Source organism: Otolemur garnettii, unplaced genomic scaffold (genome assembly GCF_000181295.1).
Source record: "Otolemur garnettii isolate 467f Iridium unplaced genomic scaffold, OtoGar3 scaffold00186, whole genome shotgun sequence".
Taxonomy (NCBI): domain Eukaryota; kingdom Metazoa; phylum Chordata; class Mammalia; order Primates; family Galagidae; genus Otolemur; species Otolemur garnettii.
This window is the reverse complement of record NW_003852581.1, coordinates 3,032,561-3,051,850: the sequence shown is the minus strand read 5'-3', so window position 1 is coordinate 3,051,850 and position 19,290 is coordinate 3,032,561. Positions and strand designations below refer to the sequence as shown.

Below are 19,290 nucleotides of genomic sequence, written 5' to 3'. Positions count from 1 at the left end.
AAGACAATAAAATGAACTAGAAAGCATAACTATAGTTATTAAAGAAGAGGTTGTTGAAAATGTGATTATGGAAGATATGTTAGGAGATAGTAATCATGAAATAGTAGCAAGACAGGATCTAAGTAAATAATAAGGGAAAGTACCAGGAAGAGTAAAATGAGATGAAGAACTAATTTTAACATGGTATTTGTGGAGGAAAATCCTATGTATTATAAATCTAGTGGAAAATGCCTGGCAATTTTTACACTGCTCCATAAATTATATTATATTATGTGTGTGTGTGTGTGTAAAAAGTGATAGGAAAAGTATTCGAGTTGTAATTTATAACATAAATATACTTAAATTGGATAAAGGAAAGATCATTCTAGTGAACAAAATATAGCCATGGAAAGATAAATTAAAATTTCCTTCTAGAAAAATATTTGTAAGTAGGGTATATAACCATCTTTGTGGTGTGTCACAGAAAGCTTGAAATTATTTTTAGATATTTATTTAGAGTAGAAAAATGATGATAACTGTGTATCCATAAGAAAAATAAAATAAAATAGAGCTCTACTCACATGCAAAGACAAACAGAAAATGGATTTAATGCCCTACATAAAGATAAAGGAAATATTTTTATCTATTCAAATCAATTAAATGACACATTCAGGTCAATACTGTGTATAAGATACAGTCTCACAGATTTTATGGAGACTAAATAACTTAATATATATAAAGACATATTAGTATGTTTATTTCAGTAGTGAGGAATCATAGACTTTAAGACTGAAAGTGACTTCCGTAGGATTATTCTACTATCAAATTGTATAGTAATGTTTTAACACAGATAGTTTTGAGGGAGCAAGATTTTCACTTATTGAATACTATGAAATAAAGTAAAGGAACCGAAGGAAAAATATGGTTAACAAGTGTTCTACTGCTAGGCATAATGATCAACATATAAGCTTGCATTCTTATGGCCAATTAGCCTAATTATTTAATTAACATTAACAATTAGTTAACAGAAACACTGTTTTTTGCTATTGGGTCAACTGTGTGAGGAGTGGTATTTTGAAAAAGAGCTGAATTAATATAGCTTTTACTTACGCATTAAAAATACTTCTTGCTTTCTCTAAAATATACTTAAATTTTTTATCACAATTCATTTTAAACACTGAAAAAGTAGAAAAATGCATTCTATGGACAAAATTGATGAACTTACTTCATGAGCCAAAATCCAAAGACCCATACTTTTTTTGTTTGTCTGCTAGGTGAAGTGCTTATCCTTTGTGGCACTGCACAAATCTCAATTTTTATATAAATGTCTCCCTGGCCCTCTTAGAGAGTGCTTGTAAATCTTTCATTTTATGTTAACTAATTTGTTCACAATTTCTATTCCAATTCACACACAGCACTGAAATTATATTTGGGTTTTTTTTTTTTTGCAGTTTTTTTTTTTTGGCTGGGGCTGTGTTTGAACCCACCACCTCCTGCATATGGGACCAGCGCCCTACCCTTCTGAGCCACAGGCCCCACCCCCTGAAATTATATTTGCATGCTTACCTCATTTAGTGAACTGTGCATCAAAGGAAGCCAGAACTGGGTGTTTATTTATCTCTTTATTTCTACCACTAAACAAAAGGACAGACACATAAGAAGTGTTTAGTTATGGCTTAATGAAGAGACTGAAAGTACACTTATTTAATTGAGAGTCAGCTTTTAGTTCTAGAAAAGTTCACTTGTACCCTTTTTAGACAGATATATATGTGATCTTTCCAGTCACCCAGAACTAGAATATAAATGTTTTGACATAATGACTAAGCAAATGACATGAAATCTATGTTAACCAGTTTGATGAAAGTATTTCAAATTGTATATGAAAACACTACACTGTACCCCCTGTTTGCATTAATGTATACAGCTATCATTTAATAAAAAAATTATTAATAAAAAACACAAATAGAAGATTTGAAGTGAAATAAAATCAAAAAAGAAAAAAAGAGAGAGTCAGCTTTTAATTGTGGTAACTGAGTCTGAAAAAAATAAGTTTTTAAAAAATGTTAGATCTAGACTCAAAGAACATGGAATCACTCTTAGATAAATGGCCATAAAAACATCAGCAAAAATGCTAGTTTCTGTAAAAGCTCAGATTCTATAATATGTGGACAGGATGTTACCAATCTAAATATATGATTATGTTCTTTCATTCCCCCACATGAATAAATATGTATAAACACAGTAAGATTATCTAAGAAATCTCCATGTACCCCATTCCTATTCATACACATGCCAAATTTATTAGATTTTGGTAAAAAGAAAATATCAGAAAGGATAGTATTTCAGTGTAGCTTACTTTCAAGTGTTATGAATATAATAATGCAAATTGTGTTTAAATATTTGAAATTTGCCTTAAAAACATTGACTTCCTGCTAGCTTCATTGTTGAATGTTGCTTCTAGACAAATGTTTGGTTTCCTAAGAATTGTGTACATTACTGCCTTTGTTATTATTAATTTACTGTAACTTATTCTCAAGTAATTTGGTCTGTAGCTATATTTCATGTTGTGCCAGTAAACTGCAACAATATCTTAAGTATATGCCTAAGTTTAACAACAGATAACCACAATACTAGCTTAACAATGGAAGAGAAAAACATTCTACTCCATACCTGACTACTTTATCTGCATCTTTTCTTATGGACTATGAGACAAATCAATTGTTACCAACAACCAAGTTTCTAACTCACAGGCAGAATAAATTTCATCTTTATTTTTCATAAGCTTTTTAGTATCTGTCAAATTATTCTATTTCCATAGGTAAGAATGGTTACATTACTTATAATAAATTTTTGGAAATACAACCAGTACATACAATTACTTTTATTTCTTCTTAAAGCAAATTGTACTTTTAGGTAGTTGTTTCTATCCATCTCTTTCTCACAACACTCTCACATCCAATCTCACCATATCAGTGTTCCAATAGAGGGCATTATTTCCTCTAAGCAGGCGAATACTGTTCAAGCACAAAACTAATGATAATTAAATTGCTGGAAATTAATTATGTATGATGGAACACTATGTTGATCAGTATTTAGCAATCAGTATTTGAAAGATTTTATTTTTTAAAAAAAAGTAATTTATTAAAATGAAATTAGTGACCAGATACCAACTCTTAATAGCTTTGCCAGATGAGATGACTTTTATCTGTTGACAAAAAATAAATAAATAAATTCTCAGGAAAGGATCTAGTGCTTTCAAAAACATTCAATATTGCTTATTTCACAATAAGATTTGAAATATTTCATATTTATAAAGTTTTTTTGATAGTAAAAACACTAACAAATACCCTTTAAATCATAATTTTACTAATAGGTAATGAAACTAGTAGGACTGTTTTGTAAATAGATACAGCATTAGAATAGCTTCAAAAACTGACACCATTCAGTTTTAACATGAGGTGTCTAATAAGAGTAGTAAGTGAAACATAGCTCAAATTTTAAAGACTACTACATTTCCTTTCCTTTTTTTTATTAAATCATACAGAAGTAGATCATGTATACATTAATGCGTTTATGGGATACAATGTGCTGATTTCATATACAATTGGAGTGCTTACATCTTACTGGTTAGTGAGATGAGGGATATATTTCCTTTCTTAGTATATGAACTAGTTCAAAACTATTTATGGGCATAACCACTTTATAATACATTTAGGTTTTCTAAGTATGACCTTTTATGCCGAAATGAATTTAGCTCTATTATAAATGGATTAATGTAAAGTGGAATATGTGGACATTCTTTAACATCTACAAAGAGCAAAAATACTTATTGCTCAAGGAGAGCTTTAAATGGGGCAGAAGGAGGGAGATTTAAAACAAAGTGAATACAAAATAAATATCTTTAGATTTAAGATTCACAAGGCCATTCTTTTCCAATGTATTAATTTATGTTTTTTTGTAAATAAAAGAATTTTATTAAAGTATTTGAAGAGTTGTAAATCAGAATCAAATTCCTTGACTTGAGCTTTTTTTTTTTTTTTTTTTGTAGTTTTTTGCTGGGACCAGACTTTAACCTACCACCCCTGGTATATGGGGCCAGAGCTCTACTTCTTGAGTCACAGATGCTTCCTGACTTGGACATTTTTCCACAAAATTCCATGATCATTTTAATCAACGTCATAATGATTATTGGTCACATAGTATTCCTTAACCGACTCATTGTCTCCAGGATAATAGTTGGGTTTTTCTTCTTTTTACATTTTTTAAATTATTGTTGGGGATTCATTGAGGGTACAGAGAACCAGGTTATATTGATTGCTTTTGTATTATAAGGACTCTCTTATAATTGTACCCTGCCCCTAAAAGGTGTACCTCCTCCCTTGTCCTCCCATCCCTTCCCTCATCACTTAGAATGTTTGCATTTATAGAAATATGGCTAATAACTACCAATAAACTACATGAGGCACTAGGAAAAAATAAATAAAAATATCATTACTTCAGTATTTAGTAACTTTACAAGCACCATTAATTCTGTCATAAAGACTATTACATATTTATGTTTTTTAATTAGCATTTCATCTTTGGCAGCTGGCTGTGTTTTTCTAGTCTTCTAATTAATGAGCTTTTCTCACCTTATGATTACCTAATTTTCACTTAATTGCTTTATAGCAGAAGTTCATTTTGAATTCTTTACTTATAAGGATGAGATGTTTTACTTTTATTATTCTTTTTATTAAGTCATGTATACATAGATTATGAATACATTTATGTTTTTGTGGGATTCAATGTGTTGATTATTTGTACAAATTGGAGTGCTTACATCCTACTAATTAACATAGCTTTCACCTCATCTACTTAATCACAGTGTTAAGATGTTTATGTTCTATACTTGATAGATTTGGCTTGTACACTTGCAATATGCTCCATAGGTGTGGTCTCATCATAACCCCCCCTCTGTCAAACCACTCCCTCCCCCTCCCATCCCTTCTTCATCCTGGGCTTATATAGTTGTGATTCATCTCTCATATGAAAGTGTGAGTGATTATAAATTGGTTTCATAGTAGTACTGAGTACATTGGATATTTTTTTCCATTTCTAAGATACTTTACTGAGAAGGATAGTTTCCATATCCATCCACATAAACATAAAGGAGGTAAAGTCTCCATCTTTTTTTAATGCTGCATAGTATTCCGTGGTACACATATACTATAATTTATCAATCCATTCATGAGTTGATGGACTCTTGGGTTTCTTCCATGACTTGGCCATTATGAATTGAGCTGCAATGAACAATCTGGTGCAAATATCTTTGTTGCCAAGTGATTTTTGGTCTTTTGGATATACACCTAGTAGAGGAATTGCAGGATCAAGAGGCTGATCTACATTGAGATCCTGAGTGTTCTCCAAACTTCTTTCCAAAAGGAATGTACTAGTTTGCGTTCCCACCAGCAGTGCAGAAGTGCTCTTTTTTCTCCACATCCATGCTAACATCTGTAGTTTGGGGATTTTGTGATGTGGGCTAATCTTACTGGAGTTAGATTATATCTCAAATTGGTTTTGGTTTGCATTTCTCTGATAATTAAAGATAATGAGCATTTTTTCATGTATCTATGGATGGTGTGCCTGTCTTCTTCAGAGAAGTTTCTGTTCATGTCTCTTGCCCATAGTGAAATGGAATCCTTATTCTTTTCTTATTAATAAGTTTGAGTGCTCTGTGGATTCTGGTTATGAGATCTTCATCAGAAATATAACCTACAAAAATCGTCTCCCATTCTGAGAGCTGTCTATTTGTCTTACTTACTGTGTTCTTGGCAGTACAGAAGCTTTTTAAGTTGATCAGATCCCAATAATATATTTTTGATGTTGCTTCAATTGCCCAGGGAGGGTCTTCCTCATAAAGGATTCTCCTGATCCAATTTTTTCAAATGTTTCCCCTGCATTTTCTCCAAGAATGTTTATGCTTTCATACCTTAAGTTTACGTCCTTTAACCACTAAGTGTCAATTTTTGTTAGAGGAGAAAGGTGTGGGTCCAGTTTCAGTCTTCCACAAGTCGCCATCCAATTGTCCCAGCATCAATTCTTAAATAGAGAATCTTTCCCCAAATTTATATTTTATGACGATAAGTGTCTGGGTTCATCTTTTGGTTTTCAATTTTGTCCCATACATCTACCTCTCTCTTTGCATTAAATCTGTATATTGCTTTGGGTAGTACAGACATTTTAATAATGTTGATACTTCTCAGCCATGAGCATGGTAAATTTTTCCATTTGTTAATGTCTTCAGCTATTTCTTTTTTCAGAGTTTCATAGTTCTCTGTATAGAGAGCTTTCATGTCCTTCGTTAGGTACACTCCCAGATATTTTATCTTCTTTGGCAGTATTGTAAATGGAATAGAGTCCTTGTTTTTTCACCTTGAGTATTGTTGGTGTATATATAAAGGCTACATATTTGTGAGTATTAATTTTGTATCCTAAGACACAGCTGTATTCCTTGATCACTTCTAGGAGTTTTGTGGTTCAATCCCTGGGGTTATCCAGATATAAAATTGTACATCTTCAAAGAGTGACAGTGTGATCTCCTCTAATCCTATTTGGATACCCTTGATTGCCTCCTCTTGCATGATTGTGATGGCTAAGACTTCCATTACAATGTTAAAAAGTAGTGGAAACAGTGGGAAACCTTGCCTAGTTCCTGATCTGAAATGATTGGAAATCAGTGGAAATGATTTCCATTTTACTCCATTCTATATGATATTGGCTGTGGCTTTGCTATCGATGGCCTCTATCAGTTTAAGAAACGTTCCTTCTATACATATTTTCTTGATCAAGAAAGGATGATGGATATTATCAAAAGCTTTTTCTGCATCAGTTGAGAAAATCATATGGCTTTTGCTTTTTATTTTGTTTATGTGATGTGTTATATTTATAGATTTATGTATATTGAACCATCCTTGGGACCCTGGGATGAAACCCACCTGGTCATGATGTATAATTTGTTTCATGTGTTGTTGGGTTCTATTTACCAGGATCTTTTCAATATTTTTTCATCAATATTCATTGGTGTTATTGGTCTATAATTTACTTTTCTTGTTGGGTCTTTTCCTGGTTTGGGGATCAGGGTGTTATTTGCTTAGTAGAATATATTGGGAAGTAGTCCTTCTTCTATGTTTTGGGAAAGGTTAGGTAATGTAGGTATTAGTTCCTCTTTAAAGGTTTGGTAGAATTCTTATGTGAAAGCATCTGGTCCCAGGCTTTTCTTTTTGGGGAGATTTTGTACATTTGATGGTATTTCAGAACTTGATACAACCTTGTTCAACATTTCCACTTTTTTGTGGCTAATTCTAGGAAGGTGGCATATTTCCAAGCACTGGTCTATTTACTTCAGATTTTCATACTTTTGAGAATAGAGTTTTTTGTAATATTCATTAAGGATTTTTTTAATTTCTGAGGAGTCTGTCGTTATTTGGCCTTTACCATTTTTCATTGATGAAATTAGAAATTTTACTTTTTTTATTTCTGGTTAGGTTGGCCAAAAATTTATCTATTTTATTGACCTTTTCAAAAACCAACCTTTTAATTTATTGATCTGTTGTATAATCCTTTTGTTTTCAACTTCATTTAATTCTTCTCTAATTTTAGTTATTTCTTTTCTTCTGCTTGGTTTGATGTTTAAATATTCTTCCTTTTCCAGTTGCTTGAGATATCCCATTAAGTTGTTGACCTCCTCTCTTTTTGTTCCATTGAGGAAGGTTTGTGATGCTACAGATTTACCTCCCAGGACTGCCTTTGTGGTATATCGCAGGTTCTGGTACTTAATGTCTTCATTATTATTTTGTTCCAACAATTTTGTAATTACCTTCTTAATCTCATCTATGACCCAGCTATCATTCAGCTTGATGTTGCTTAGCTTCCATGTTTTTGTATGAGTATGCAGATTACCATTGTTACTGAGTTCAACTTTTAATCCATGATGGTCCAATAAAATACAAGGAATAATTTCTATTCTTTTAAATTTGCTGAAGTTAGACTTGTGACCTATGATGTGATCAATTTTGAAGGATGTAACATGGGCTGATAAGAAAAATATGTATTTAGTTTTGTTGGGATGAAATATTCTGTAGATGTCTGTTAAATTTAATTGTTGGAAGGTTAAGTTTAAGTCTATAATTTCTTTGCTTAGTTTCTTATTGGCAGATCTATCCACACTGCAGAAGGGGTATTAAAATCTCTGACTATTATGGTGCTGGAGGAAATCATCTTGCTCATGTCTGTTAGCGTATCTTTTATAATTGAGGCACATTCTGGGTGGGTGCATAAATGTTAATAATTAAAATCTCATTATGTTGAGTGTTACTCTTAACAAATATGAAGTGACCATCCTTATCTTTTCTTAGTTTTGTTGGTTTAAAGCAGGCGTCCTCAAACTTCAGCCCACGGGCCACATGCAGCCCGCCTAGGACATTTATCCAGCCTGCAGGGTGTTTTTGCCACCATTGTCTGTCCTGCTTAGTAGCCGACTCATCCCAGGGCCCACAGTCCAGCCCTCCAGTGGTCTGAGGGTCAGTGAACTGGCCCCCTGTTTAAAAAGTTTGAGGACCCCTGATTTAAAGCCTATTGTATCTGCAAATAAAATTGCAACCCCTGCCTTTTTCTGATTTCCCTTTGCCTGAAGTATAGACAACCATCCCTTCACCCTGAGTCTATATATATCATTAAAAGTAAGATGACATTTTTGTTTTCAGCAGATATCTTGGCTGAGTTTTTGTATCCAGTAAGACACCCTATTCTTCTTTAGGGGAAAATTTAAGCCATTCACATTAATTTAGAGTATTGATAAGCCTGGTAGTATTTTGGGTATATAGTTTTTCAAAATTCTAGTGGACATTTTTAATCCTTTCACCATTGTGGAAGTTGGAATTTGATCAAAAGTTTTTGAGGAAGTTTACTTTGGTGGTAAAGCATTGTGCTTGTCATTGTGGCAAATGGGTCTGAGACTATCCTGGAGAGCTGGTTTAGTTATGGCAAATTTCGACATGTGAATGTCATTAAAGTATTTCATTTTTCCATCATATATGAAAGTCAGTTATCTGGATACAGGATCCTGGGTTGAAAGCTATTTTGTTTTAGAAGGTTAAAGGTTGATGACAATCCACTTCTAGCTTGAAAACTTTTAGCAAGGAGATCTGCAGTCATTCTAATATTCTTCCCTTTGTAGGTTATGGTTTTCTTATATCTGTCTGCTTGTAGAATTTTCTCCTTCATATTAACTTTAGCAAAGTTAATTATAAAGTGTATAAGAAATGTTTTATTTGGATCAAGTCATGCTGGGTTTCTGAAACTGTCTGCTAACTGTTTAGAATCTCTTGCCATGTTTGGGAAGTTCTCCTCAATTATCTTTTGGAGTAGAGCATCTGGTCATTTTGAAGTCACCACTTCTCCTTCAGGGATTCCTATAAGACGAATGTTTGCTCTTTTGGAGTGGTCCCACAATTCTCTCAGGGAATGGTCCATTTTAGCTCTCCATTTCTCTTCCTGCTTCAGCATTTGGGAGCATTAGAAAGCTTTGTCTTCAATGTCCTAGATCCTTTCTTCTGCCTTCTTCATTCTGTTACTGAGAGATTTTACTGTATTTCTCAGATTTTTGAGGGCTGCAAATTCTTGCCTTAATTTGTCAAAATCTTTGGTGTTTGTTTTGTCTGAATTCATTGACGTATTGAGACAAATTTTGAATTATTCCTTGAAATTCTAATTCCACCTTTACCTTCATTCTGTTTATCTTATTTGACATCCAATTTCTGAACTTAATATCTGACATCTCAGCCATTTCTTTATGAATGGAGTCATCTGGTGTGTCTGTTTTGTCATTTCTTGGTAGAGTGGATCAACTCTGATTATTCATGTTGCCAGAGTTTTTCCACTGATTCTACTCCGTTATTATTTTTCACCATTTGGCTAGGTCGGCTGGTAAGATGAAATTGGATTGGGAGATCCTTTAGTTGTGGTTAACCAGCTCTTTGCCAAGGAACTTGGACTAGTGAATGCAGCTTTTACCCCTACAGCTTTGCAAAGCACCTGTACAGTATCACAGCCTGAGGCTCTGGGTAATTGCTTGGGGTGGTGGGGTTAGGTGGCTCTGTCTTCTATTCAGCTGGTCTTTGTCTGATCCTAGTGGATCGGTGACTGTGGGTTGAAGTCTCAGTTGTGGAGAAATACAAGCAACTAAGACACTCTGCCCATCATGGGCAATAACTGGAAGTGGAAAATCAACTGTTCCCATTACCACACAACCAGAGTACCACCAGAGAGGGTCCTTGTTTGATTGGCCCAGGTTAGGAGTTCCATACCAATTGACCCAGTCAGTATCAACTCTCAAGTAGGAGAGTTCAAAAGGTCTCCAGCAACTAGATAGCAGAGGACTACTGGATGCTCAAATGTGGCTTGTTCTGTCTGGTGCTCTGTGGAGTCAGAAAGGCCCAACAAATAGCAGAATTGGATGAGGGGACTGGTATCTCTTTCCCAACCTTGCACCTCTTTCATGCCCAATCACTGGTAACCCCATGGGGTGGGGTCCTGCTCCCTCCAATAAGCAGATGTGCCAGCACTTTGCATCTGCCAGAGTCAAAAGAAAGTCAATGTCCCCTCAGCCTGGCCACCATCTTCTGCCACCAGCTGGCTGGGAAAGCTGAGGCCTGCCTGCCTTAGGTACTCAATGGCAACTGGAGAGTATTCTACCTTAGCTCAGTCCAAACCTGAGGATAACAATTCAGCAAATGATTTTCTTTCTCAGCCACTGCATCTTTGTTCCAGCTGCTCTGAAGCACTGGTATCCATATAAGGTGAGGTCTGGCTTCCTCTGGGAGTCCTCAGAGTTGGGGAGGTTTCTGTCCAAGATTAGACCCCAACGAGCTTGCTCTACTATTGCTGAATCTTCATGGGAGGTATCTCTGTGCAGTTCCCAGGCAGCTCCTATGGCCAGGGAGGTGGCTGTAGCAGCCACTCTGGGAGCACAGGGTGCACAGCTCCAGCAGCAGGACAGGGCATGGAGTGCAGAATTCTGGCAGGGTGACCTGCAAGGTGTGCAGCTCTGGCAAGGTGAGGTGTGCAGCAAGGGGCTCTGGCTGGACATAGCACAGGGCTTGTGGCTATGGCAGAGCGGAGGATGTGTTGGGTGGCTCTGACAAGGCAGATTGCTTGGCCAGAAGCTCTGGCAGGGTGGAGTGGGGTATAACTCTCAAGCAGGGTGGGGCAGGGGGCACTTTGTTCTGTCAGGGCAGGCAAGCAGTTCACAAGCTTCCTCCCACAACTAGCTTGTACTTTTGCAGATCCAAGGCCGATAGCCTCCCTCCCTTTTTCTGCACTACTTCTCGGCTCACTGTTACAATGTAGCTTTTCTACAATGGCCCTTGCAGTGCTTAGACCTGGCAATGAAACACAAACATTCCAGTCTCTACAGGGTTTAGGCTTCTGGACTGTCAGGCGTTGGGGGAAGGGTGGACTGGAAATTCAAAATGACAGGGAAAATATTAGTTCAACTTTCATGCCTGGCAAGAGAGTGCTCAGGGTCAGCAGGGTCCCTCTGGATAAGTAGTTCCCCACTTACTACAAGTCTTTTCCATGGGGTGAGACAAGAGATCCTTAGTTCACTGCTTGCCTATAGAAAAACTACAGCAAGGGAAAAAAAAAAACAGAAAACAAAAGAAAAAAAAGAAAAAAACTAACTCTCTTGAGGGAGGGGATGAATACTTTTCCTTTGGGATGAGTTTTGTACCCGTAATTTGCTTTCTTGGAGTTGCAGCTTGCCTCAGCAGAGGTAACGTACAGTTATCACTCTTCTCTCTCAGCTCAGCTCCCAGTCTTCAGCTTTATTGGGTAATTTCTGGTCATTATCCTTCACTCTGATGGGTGCTTCTGTCAAAAGCTGGTTCCAGTCACAGGATGAGGATTTTTAATGAAATCAATCTTCATATTGCAGAGCTAAAATTGATACATTATATTAGCATATCTTGTCTTCCTCTGAGATTTAGATTACAATTTCAACTGAAGGTTGAAAAGGTTATTATAAGCCTCTTATATCCAGTTGTTCATCACTTATTCAGCATTGCTGATAAACTTGGAAAAGAACATTTTTCACAAAAAAAGAAGGTAATGCAAAATGATATACCAAATCTATTTCCTTTTTGTAAAGATTTGATATGAGAGCTCTTTCTCACTCATTGTTTCACCTAATTAATGTTCTATGATTTAGTTTACTACTTTTGGAAATCAGAAAGTACTCCCACAAAATTTGAGCTATTAATTTGAAAGTACAATAACAAATTCATTATGTATTTCTTGTTTTAATAAGAATCTATACATTAAATGTACATTTTTGGACACAACAAAACTTCTTTGTTTTTGATACTAAATGCCTTCCTGGGAGAAATATTTGGATGTTAAGCATAAAATTATAGTAATCATGTAAATTAATATATACATTTTAATATGGTTGCGATCTAGACTAAGGACAATTTTATTTTATTAATGAATAATTTATGTACTCTATCAACATTTTTAACATATTTTTACTTCTTATTTTTAAACATTACAGAGTGACTATTAAATAGATAAACAGTATGTACAAATACCTTTAGCTCCTATTAATACATGTAGTTATTTTTGCTAATTTAAGAAATTAAGTCAGTATGAGTATTGAGAAAACTGCATGAAAAATGATTAGTGAGTTTTTGCTTTTCAAGGAAATAGGGAATAATTTTGTCTTAATGGTAAACTTTATGGTTGTGCTAGAATATAAAATAGATTTTAAAATATAAGTTTGAGGGTATATAATAATTGCAGAATATCTGAGGTTTTTCCATACTTCCTTCTAAAAAGGTTGTATTAGTTTGCAGTTCCACCAGTGTAAAAGTGTTCTTTTATCTCGACATCTGTGCCAGCATCTGCAGTTTTGAGATTTTGTGATATAGGTCATTCACGTGGGGTTAGATAATATCTTAGGGTGGTTTTAATTTTCATTTTTCTAATAATTAGGGATGATGAGCATTTTTCCATGTTTGCTAGCCATTCATCTGTCTTTTTAGAGAAGGTTCTGTTCATCTCTCTTTCCCATTGATGTATGGGATTGTTGGCTTTTTTATGTGGATTAATTTAAATTCTCTATAGATTCTAGTTAATTAAGCTTTTATCTGATTCAAAATATGCAAATATCCTTTCCCATTGGGCAGGTTATCTATTTGCATTGGCTGTTGTCTCCTTAGCTGTACAGAAGTTTTTCAGTTTAATTAAATCCCATTTGTTTGTTTTTGTTGTTGTTGCAATTGCCATGGCAGTCTTCATCATAAAGCCTTTCTCCAGGATGACATCTTCTAGTGTTTTTCCTATTCTTTCCTTGAGTATTTTATCATTTCATGACTTAAATTTAAGTCCTTTATCCATCTTGAATCAATTTTGTTGAGTGGAGAAAGGTGCAGGTCCAGTTTCAGTCTTTTACATGTGAATATTCAGTTCTCCCAGCACCATTAATTGAATAAGTAGTCTTCCCCAAAGTGTATATTCTTGTCTGGTTTACAAAAGATTACGTGGTTGTAAGTTGTTGGTTTCATTTCCTAGTTTTCTATTCAATTCTAAATGTCTGCGTCTCTATTTTTGTGCCAGTACTATGCTGTCTTGACCACTGTGGCCTTATAGTACAGTCAAAAATCTGGTATGGTGATGTCTCCATCTTTGTTTTTATTACTAAGAACTATCTTGGCTATAAGAGGTTTTCCTGGTTCTATACAAAATGAAAAATCATTTTTTCCAAGTCTTAAAAATAGGATGTTGGTATTTTAAAAGGGATGGTGCTGAATCAGTGAAGGGGTACAGGCCCCCATGCTCAGACATGGCAGTTTAGTCTCATGTGCTCCCCATGGAACGTGGCCCTAAGATGGAATTCCCTTACTCTGAGAACATGCCCTGGCCTGCGGAAAAGCAGAAACGTTCTTAGAAAGGAATTTACCAGACCACGTCAGATCGTAGCTGGAGGCTAAACACCTGTTGAGGCACTGAGCAGTTGTACTTTGCTCCTTTCTCCTCATTAACACAGTAATTGTTAGTTTTAGTTCAAGGAAGTGGGCTAACAGAACAGATAAACTGGTACCTTTGTGATTCAGCTCCAAGTAAAATGTTCTCAATTTGTATCAATTGTATACATTCTCAACAGTAATTGTACTGAATGGGAATCTTTATGGTAGTTTCTGTGATCTTACTTTGCTATTTTAACTGTTTAATATTTTAAACTTTTATCGAATATTTTAAAGTATGTAAGAGAATCAATAAAGATAGGTAGTTACTGAGTGCCAGAGCAAGCCTCAGCCTCCCTTTTCAGGTTATTCATCTCATCTGCAGTGCTTTCCTCTGTGTCACCAACCAGTTAGCTCCAAAAACAGTAATATCTGGCACTGTGAGCAGGATCAACAACTGGCCGAGACCTGGTCAAACTGTCTTTAGAACTTCTGTTCACTGACCTTAAGTTTAGAAACACAGAACGAGTGAGATCCCGAGGGTTACCACTGAGCTATAAGCACTCAGGACTCTCCACAAGGAAAAAAGAAAAAAGGGAAATTCAGGAATTTTAAAAAGGACATTAAATCATTCAATCATAGGTAACTCTGAGTACTAGAGAATAAATATATTTAGTTATTAAGAACTTTATTACATATTATGGGTATCACTGTTAAAACCCACACTTTCCGCCACTTATTTGCCACCATCAGAAATTGTTGTTACTGGTTTTCACCTGACTCTCAGAATCAATTGAATTTAGCAGTATGGAAAGAGATAGGAAAAGATATAAAACGTTTTCATCAGCAGAGAAATATTATAGACAAAAAAAGTTTGAGGTACATATTATTTAGCCAAAATTGCTTTAGAATCTTTTGTAAATAATAAAAAGTGGCAGACTCCTGGGTCCAAATTAGGTGAACCTGAGGAGCCTATTCCTGATTTAACTAAGATCTCTTTGACTGATGAAGGACCCGAGCCTGAGCCGGACAACAACAAGTGTGACACATTTTGGGAGAGGACGAGGGATAAGGTGATATTCCTATCTCCAATTCCTGGAAGTCATTACAAAATAAAATGTCTAGCTTAACGAATTTCATTAGAAAAATGTTATGATATGATTGGTGGTGCCAAAACAAAGCTTTCTGTCCCACCAGTGCCATCTACTGACATGTTCTTTGCACCGTTGCCTCTACCTACTCTGCTGCTGCTTCCTCCGCCGTCTTCAGCAGATTGGCCAAAATCTGAGGTCTATCCCTCCATTCCTGGAGACCAGCAGACAATACTATCCAGCTTCTGGTAAGCGTCAGTCTGTGATTCCTAATGCTCCACCTTATGAGTATCGAAGTGTAAAGACAACAAGATCCATGCATAGGGTTAATTTTCCCAACACTAAAGATCTTAAAATTCTTAATTAACCTAATATTTCTATGGAAAGCACTTCTGGATATAGGCAGGAAATGAGTTTAGTCATGCCTGTTACTCGAGCTGCAGCTTGCAGGGCTGGAAATGCTGCAAAAGCGGGCCCTGCACAATCCCATGTACAATACATTGAGATTGATCTAAAATTCTTGAAAACTCTTACTGACTGACAAATGACTGATAAAACTTTAGTATTCATTAAAGACGTTTGTTTACATGCATGGAGTCAATTTGATGAATACAGCAATGGTCGGTTCTTCACTAAAATTATTCAGTGTTCTAATAAACCATAAACTAAATTTCTTGTGAGACTCGGTGCCGTCATTCAGCGGACCATTCTAGGCACCAGAATGCAAGTTATGCTTTTGCTTTCTCTGCCAGTACTAGCTTAACTAATGTCAGCAGTTATGGAACTTGATTTTCTGTGGATCATCTCATAAAGTATATAAATGTGTTGCTCTCTGCCTACCTGCCTTACACAGAAATGGGCAACTCCTAAAAGCTGTTAACTTACATGCCACAGAATGCTGCTTGCATCCTCTTGCATTGTGAAAAGAATTATCATAATGCATTACTGTACATAGTTATGATTTAATAAAAAAATTAAAAATATATATACTTAGTGGCCATAGCAGCAGCTCACACCTATAATACTAGCCATCTGGAAGGCTAACATGAGTGAATTGCCTGAGCTCATGGGATCAAGACTAGCCTGAGCTAGAGAAAAATAACTGGGCATTGTGGTGGGCAGCTGTAGTCCCAGCTATTTGGGAGGCTGAGGCAAGAGACTCATTTAAGCCCAATAGTTTGAGGTTGTTGTGCGCTGTGACACCATAGCATTTTATCAATGGTGACAAAGTGAAATTCTATCTAAAAAAATAAATAAATAAGAAGAAATATACTCAGAATGTCTTTATTTTTTATTTAATTTTTTTTTCTTTGCAGTTTTTGGCCAGGGCTGCATTTGACCTCACCACTTCCAATATATGTGGCCAATGCCCTACTCCTTTGAGCCACAGGCAGCGCCCCTCAGAATGTCTTTATTTAGTAAGCATCTTTACTATGTCACTGCTGCATTTTATATTAAAATAATAGCCATATACTTGTAATAAAATGAAGTTCATTCCAAAGATGTATATTTTCACCCTTGAGATTAAGTTAACTGTTAAAATATCAGTAAAAAGATAGAAGAATAGTTCATAAAAGTGGACTTACTAAAAAAAAAAATACCAACGATAAAACAGATGATCATTTTTAATGTATAGTTCTTTAAAACTAAAGAATTTTCTTTAAATTTTTTTTTTATTGGATTTTGGGAAGATGGCCGACTGGTAGCAACCCTGGTCAGAGGCTCCTGAGCAAAGAAAGAAAAAATGGTTTGAATCAGAATATATGAAGCCAAAGATGGGGAGCTGAGCCCAGAAAGAAGTCCAGCAAGATGTAAATCCATGGAAGATCATTTAAGAACACAAAATTCAGGTACAAAGCAGGCTCCAGAACTGCTTTCTAGAGCCACCCGCCTCCCGCTGGTGGCAGGTAGCTACAGAGAAGTCCCCTGTGCTGGGAAGGCACAGAGCGACTTGATAGAGTCTTCTGCACCCCTGCAGGTGGCAGCAGATGAGTCCCCCACTCTGGGAGGACCCAGAACTGCTTGCAAGAGCCACGCACCCCACGGGTGGAGGAGACCCCTGCTGCAGGGCTCTGGGCAGGTCCAGAACTCCTTGCTAGAGCAGCAAGCCTCCCGTGGGCGGCAGGTGGCCGGAGAGGAGTTCCCCTGCTCCCTGCAGGCACAGAAGTACTTGCTAGAGCCTTGTACACCTCCACGGGTGGTGGTGGATGAGTCCTCCTCTCTGGGAGGACCCAGAACTGCTTGCTAGAGCAGCGCACCCCACGGGTGGCAGAGGAGACCCCCGCTCCAGGAGTCTGGGCAGGTCCAGAACTGCTTGCTAGAGCCACAATCCTCCTACGGGTGGTGGGTGGCCAGAGAAGAGTTCCCCTGCTCCAGGCAGCCACAGGAGTACTTGCTAGAACCTTGCGCACCCCTGTGGGTGGCGGCGGATGAGTACCCCACTCTGGGAGAACCCAGAACTGCTTGCTAGAGCTACATGCCCCACGGGCGGCAGAGTAGATCCCTGCTCCAGGGTACTGGGCAGGTGCAGAACTGGGTGCTAGAGCCGCACACCTCCTGCAGACAGGGGGTGGCCACAGAGTACTGCCCCTGCACTGGGCAGGTGCAGAACCACTTGCTAGAGCCTTGCACACCCCCGCAGGTGGGATTGGATGAGTCCTCCACTCTGGTAGGGCCCAGAACTGCTTGCTAGAGCCACACACCCTACAGACGGCAGAGTAGATCCCTACTCCAGGGCTCTGGGTGGGCGCAGAATTGCTTGCTAGAGCCGCACACCTCCTCCGGGCTGTGGGCGGCTGCAGAGGACTTTCCCTACTCTGGGCAGGCACAGAACTACTTGTTAGGGCCTTGTGCCAACCGTGGGCCTTGGCAGAGAAGTTCCCCACTCTGGGAGGACCCAGAACTGCTTGCTAGTGACACAGGTGTCCTGCAGGCAGTGGCAGAGGAGTCCTCCATTCCAGGAAGACCCCAAACAGCTTTCTAGAGACACGCACACCCCATGGGGGCCAGCAGAGGAGTGCCCTGCTCCAGGCACCTGTGTTGGGTGGGTCCAGAACTACTTGCTAGAGCCACATGTGCCCTACAGGAAGCGGTAGAGAAGTCTTCCATTCTGGGCAGGACCAGAACTGTTTCTTAGAGCCATGTGCATCTCACAGACAGAGGTGGAGGAGTTTCCCACTCCAAGCTCCCACACTGGGAGGGAATAGATTGGCTTCCTAATGCTGCACGCCGTCAAACAGGCCATGGTGAAGGAATCCTCCACTCCCCCCAGCTACTCTGGTGGGGCCGAACTAAGACTGATCTGGTCTCTCGTGTGCCCTACACTACCGCTGCCATTCCCCCACCCTGTGGCTGCTCCAGGGTGCTGAACTAGGACTGATTCGGCTTCTGCTTGTATCCCCCCTGCACGCTGGTGGCCCCAGCAGGCTGAACGAGGTCTAATCCAGCTACACACACTCCCATGCAGCTGCTGCCATTCCACTGCACCAACAGTGCCACAACACCCAAGAACTGGGAGAAGACAACAGACATGTTCTGCCTGTCTCTCTGGGCAACCAGAAGAAGCCACCAACTGAACAGTTCTGATAAGGCCTCCAAACAAGGTAAACTCAGAATGGGATGGAATCAGTGGAAAAACTCTGGCAACTCGAATAACCAGAGTAGATCAACTCCCCCAAGGAAAAATGGGGCAGACGTAATTGAAGACCCCATCCACAAGCAAATGGCTGAGATGTCTGAAATCAAGTTCAGAATGTAGATAGCAAATAAGATCAACAGAGTGGATGAAAGGAAGGAAGTAGAAGTTCAAGAAATTATTCAAAAGATTTCTCAAGAAATTATTCAAAACATTTCTTAAGAAATTATTCAAAAGATATCACAAGAAATCATTCAAAATATGTATCAGGAACTCAACAATTTCAAGATAAAATGATCAAAAATTTTGAAACACTGAAACAAGAGGTTGAAGACCTCAAGGATCTAAAAGATATGGTGGAATCCCTCTGTAAGAGAGGGGAACACGCAGAAGAAAGGATCTCTGATTCTAAAGACAAAACTTTTGAAGAAGCCCAGGAATGCAAAGGTCAAAAGAAATGGAGGGTAAAAACGGATCTGACTCTCAGAGAACTCTCAGATAAATCAAAGAAAACTAATATTCACCTTATAGGAATCCCTGAAGGTGATGAAGTTGCTTCACAAAACACTGAGGCTCTTCTTCATGAAAT

General features: G+C 37.7%; 1 protein-coding gene across 1 annotated transcript in view; it reads left to right on the top strand.

The window, feature by feature from the left end:
• The first annotated feature begins 18,994 nt into the window (after positions 1-18,994).
• The window catches only part of PCDH11X (protocadherin 11 X-linked), a 26,746-nt gene continuing 26,450 nt past the window's right edge, over positions 18,995-19,290 (top strand). The window contains 1 exon segment of the mRNA XM_023507534.1: positions 18,995-19,244. Within this exon segment, the coding sequence (XP_023363302.1) occupies positions 18,995-19,244 (250 nt within the window).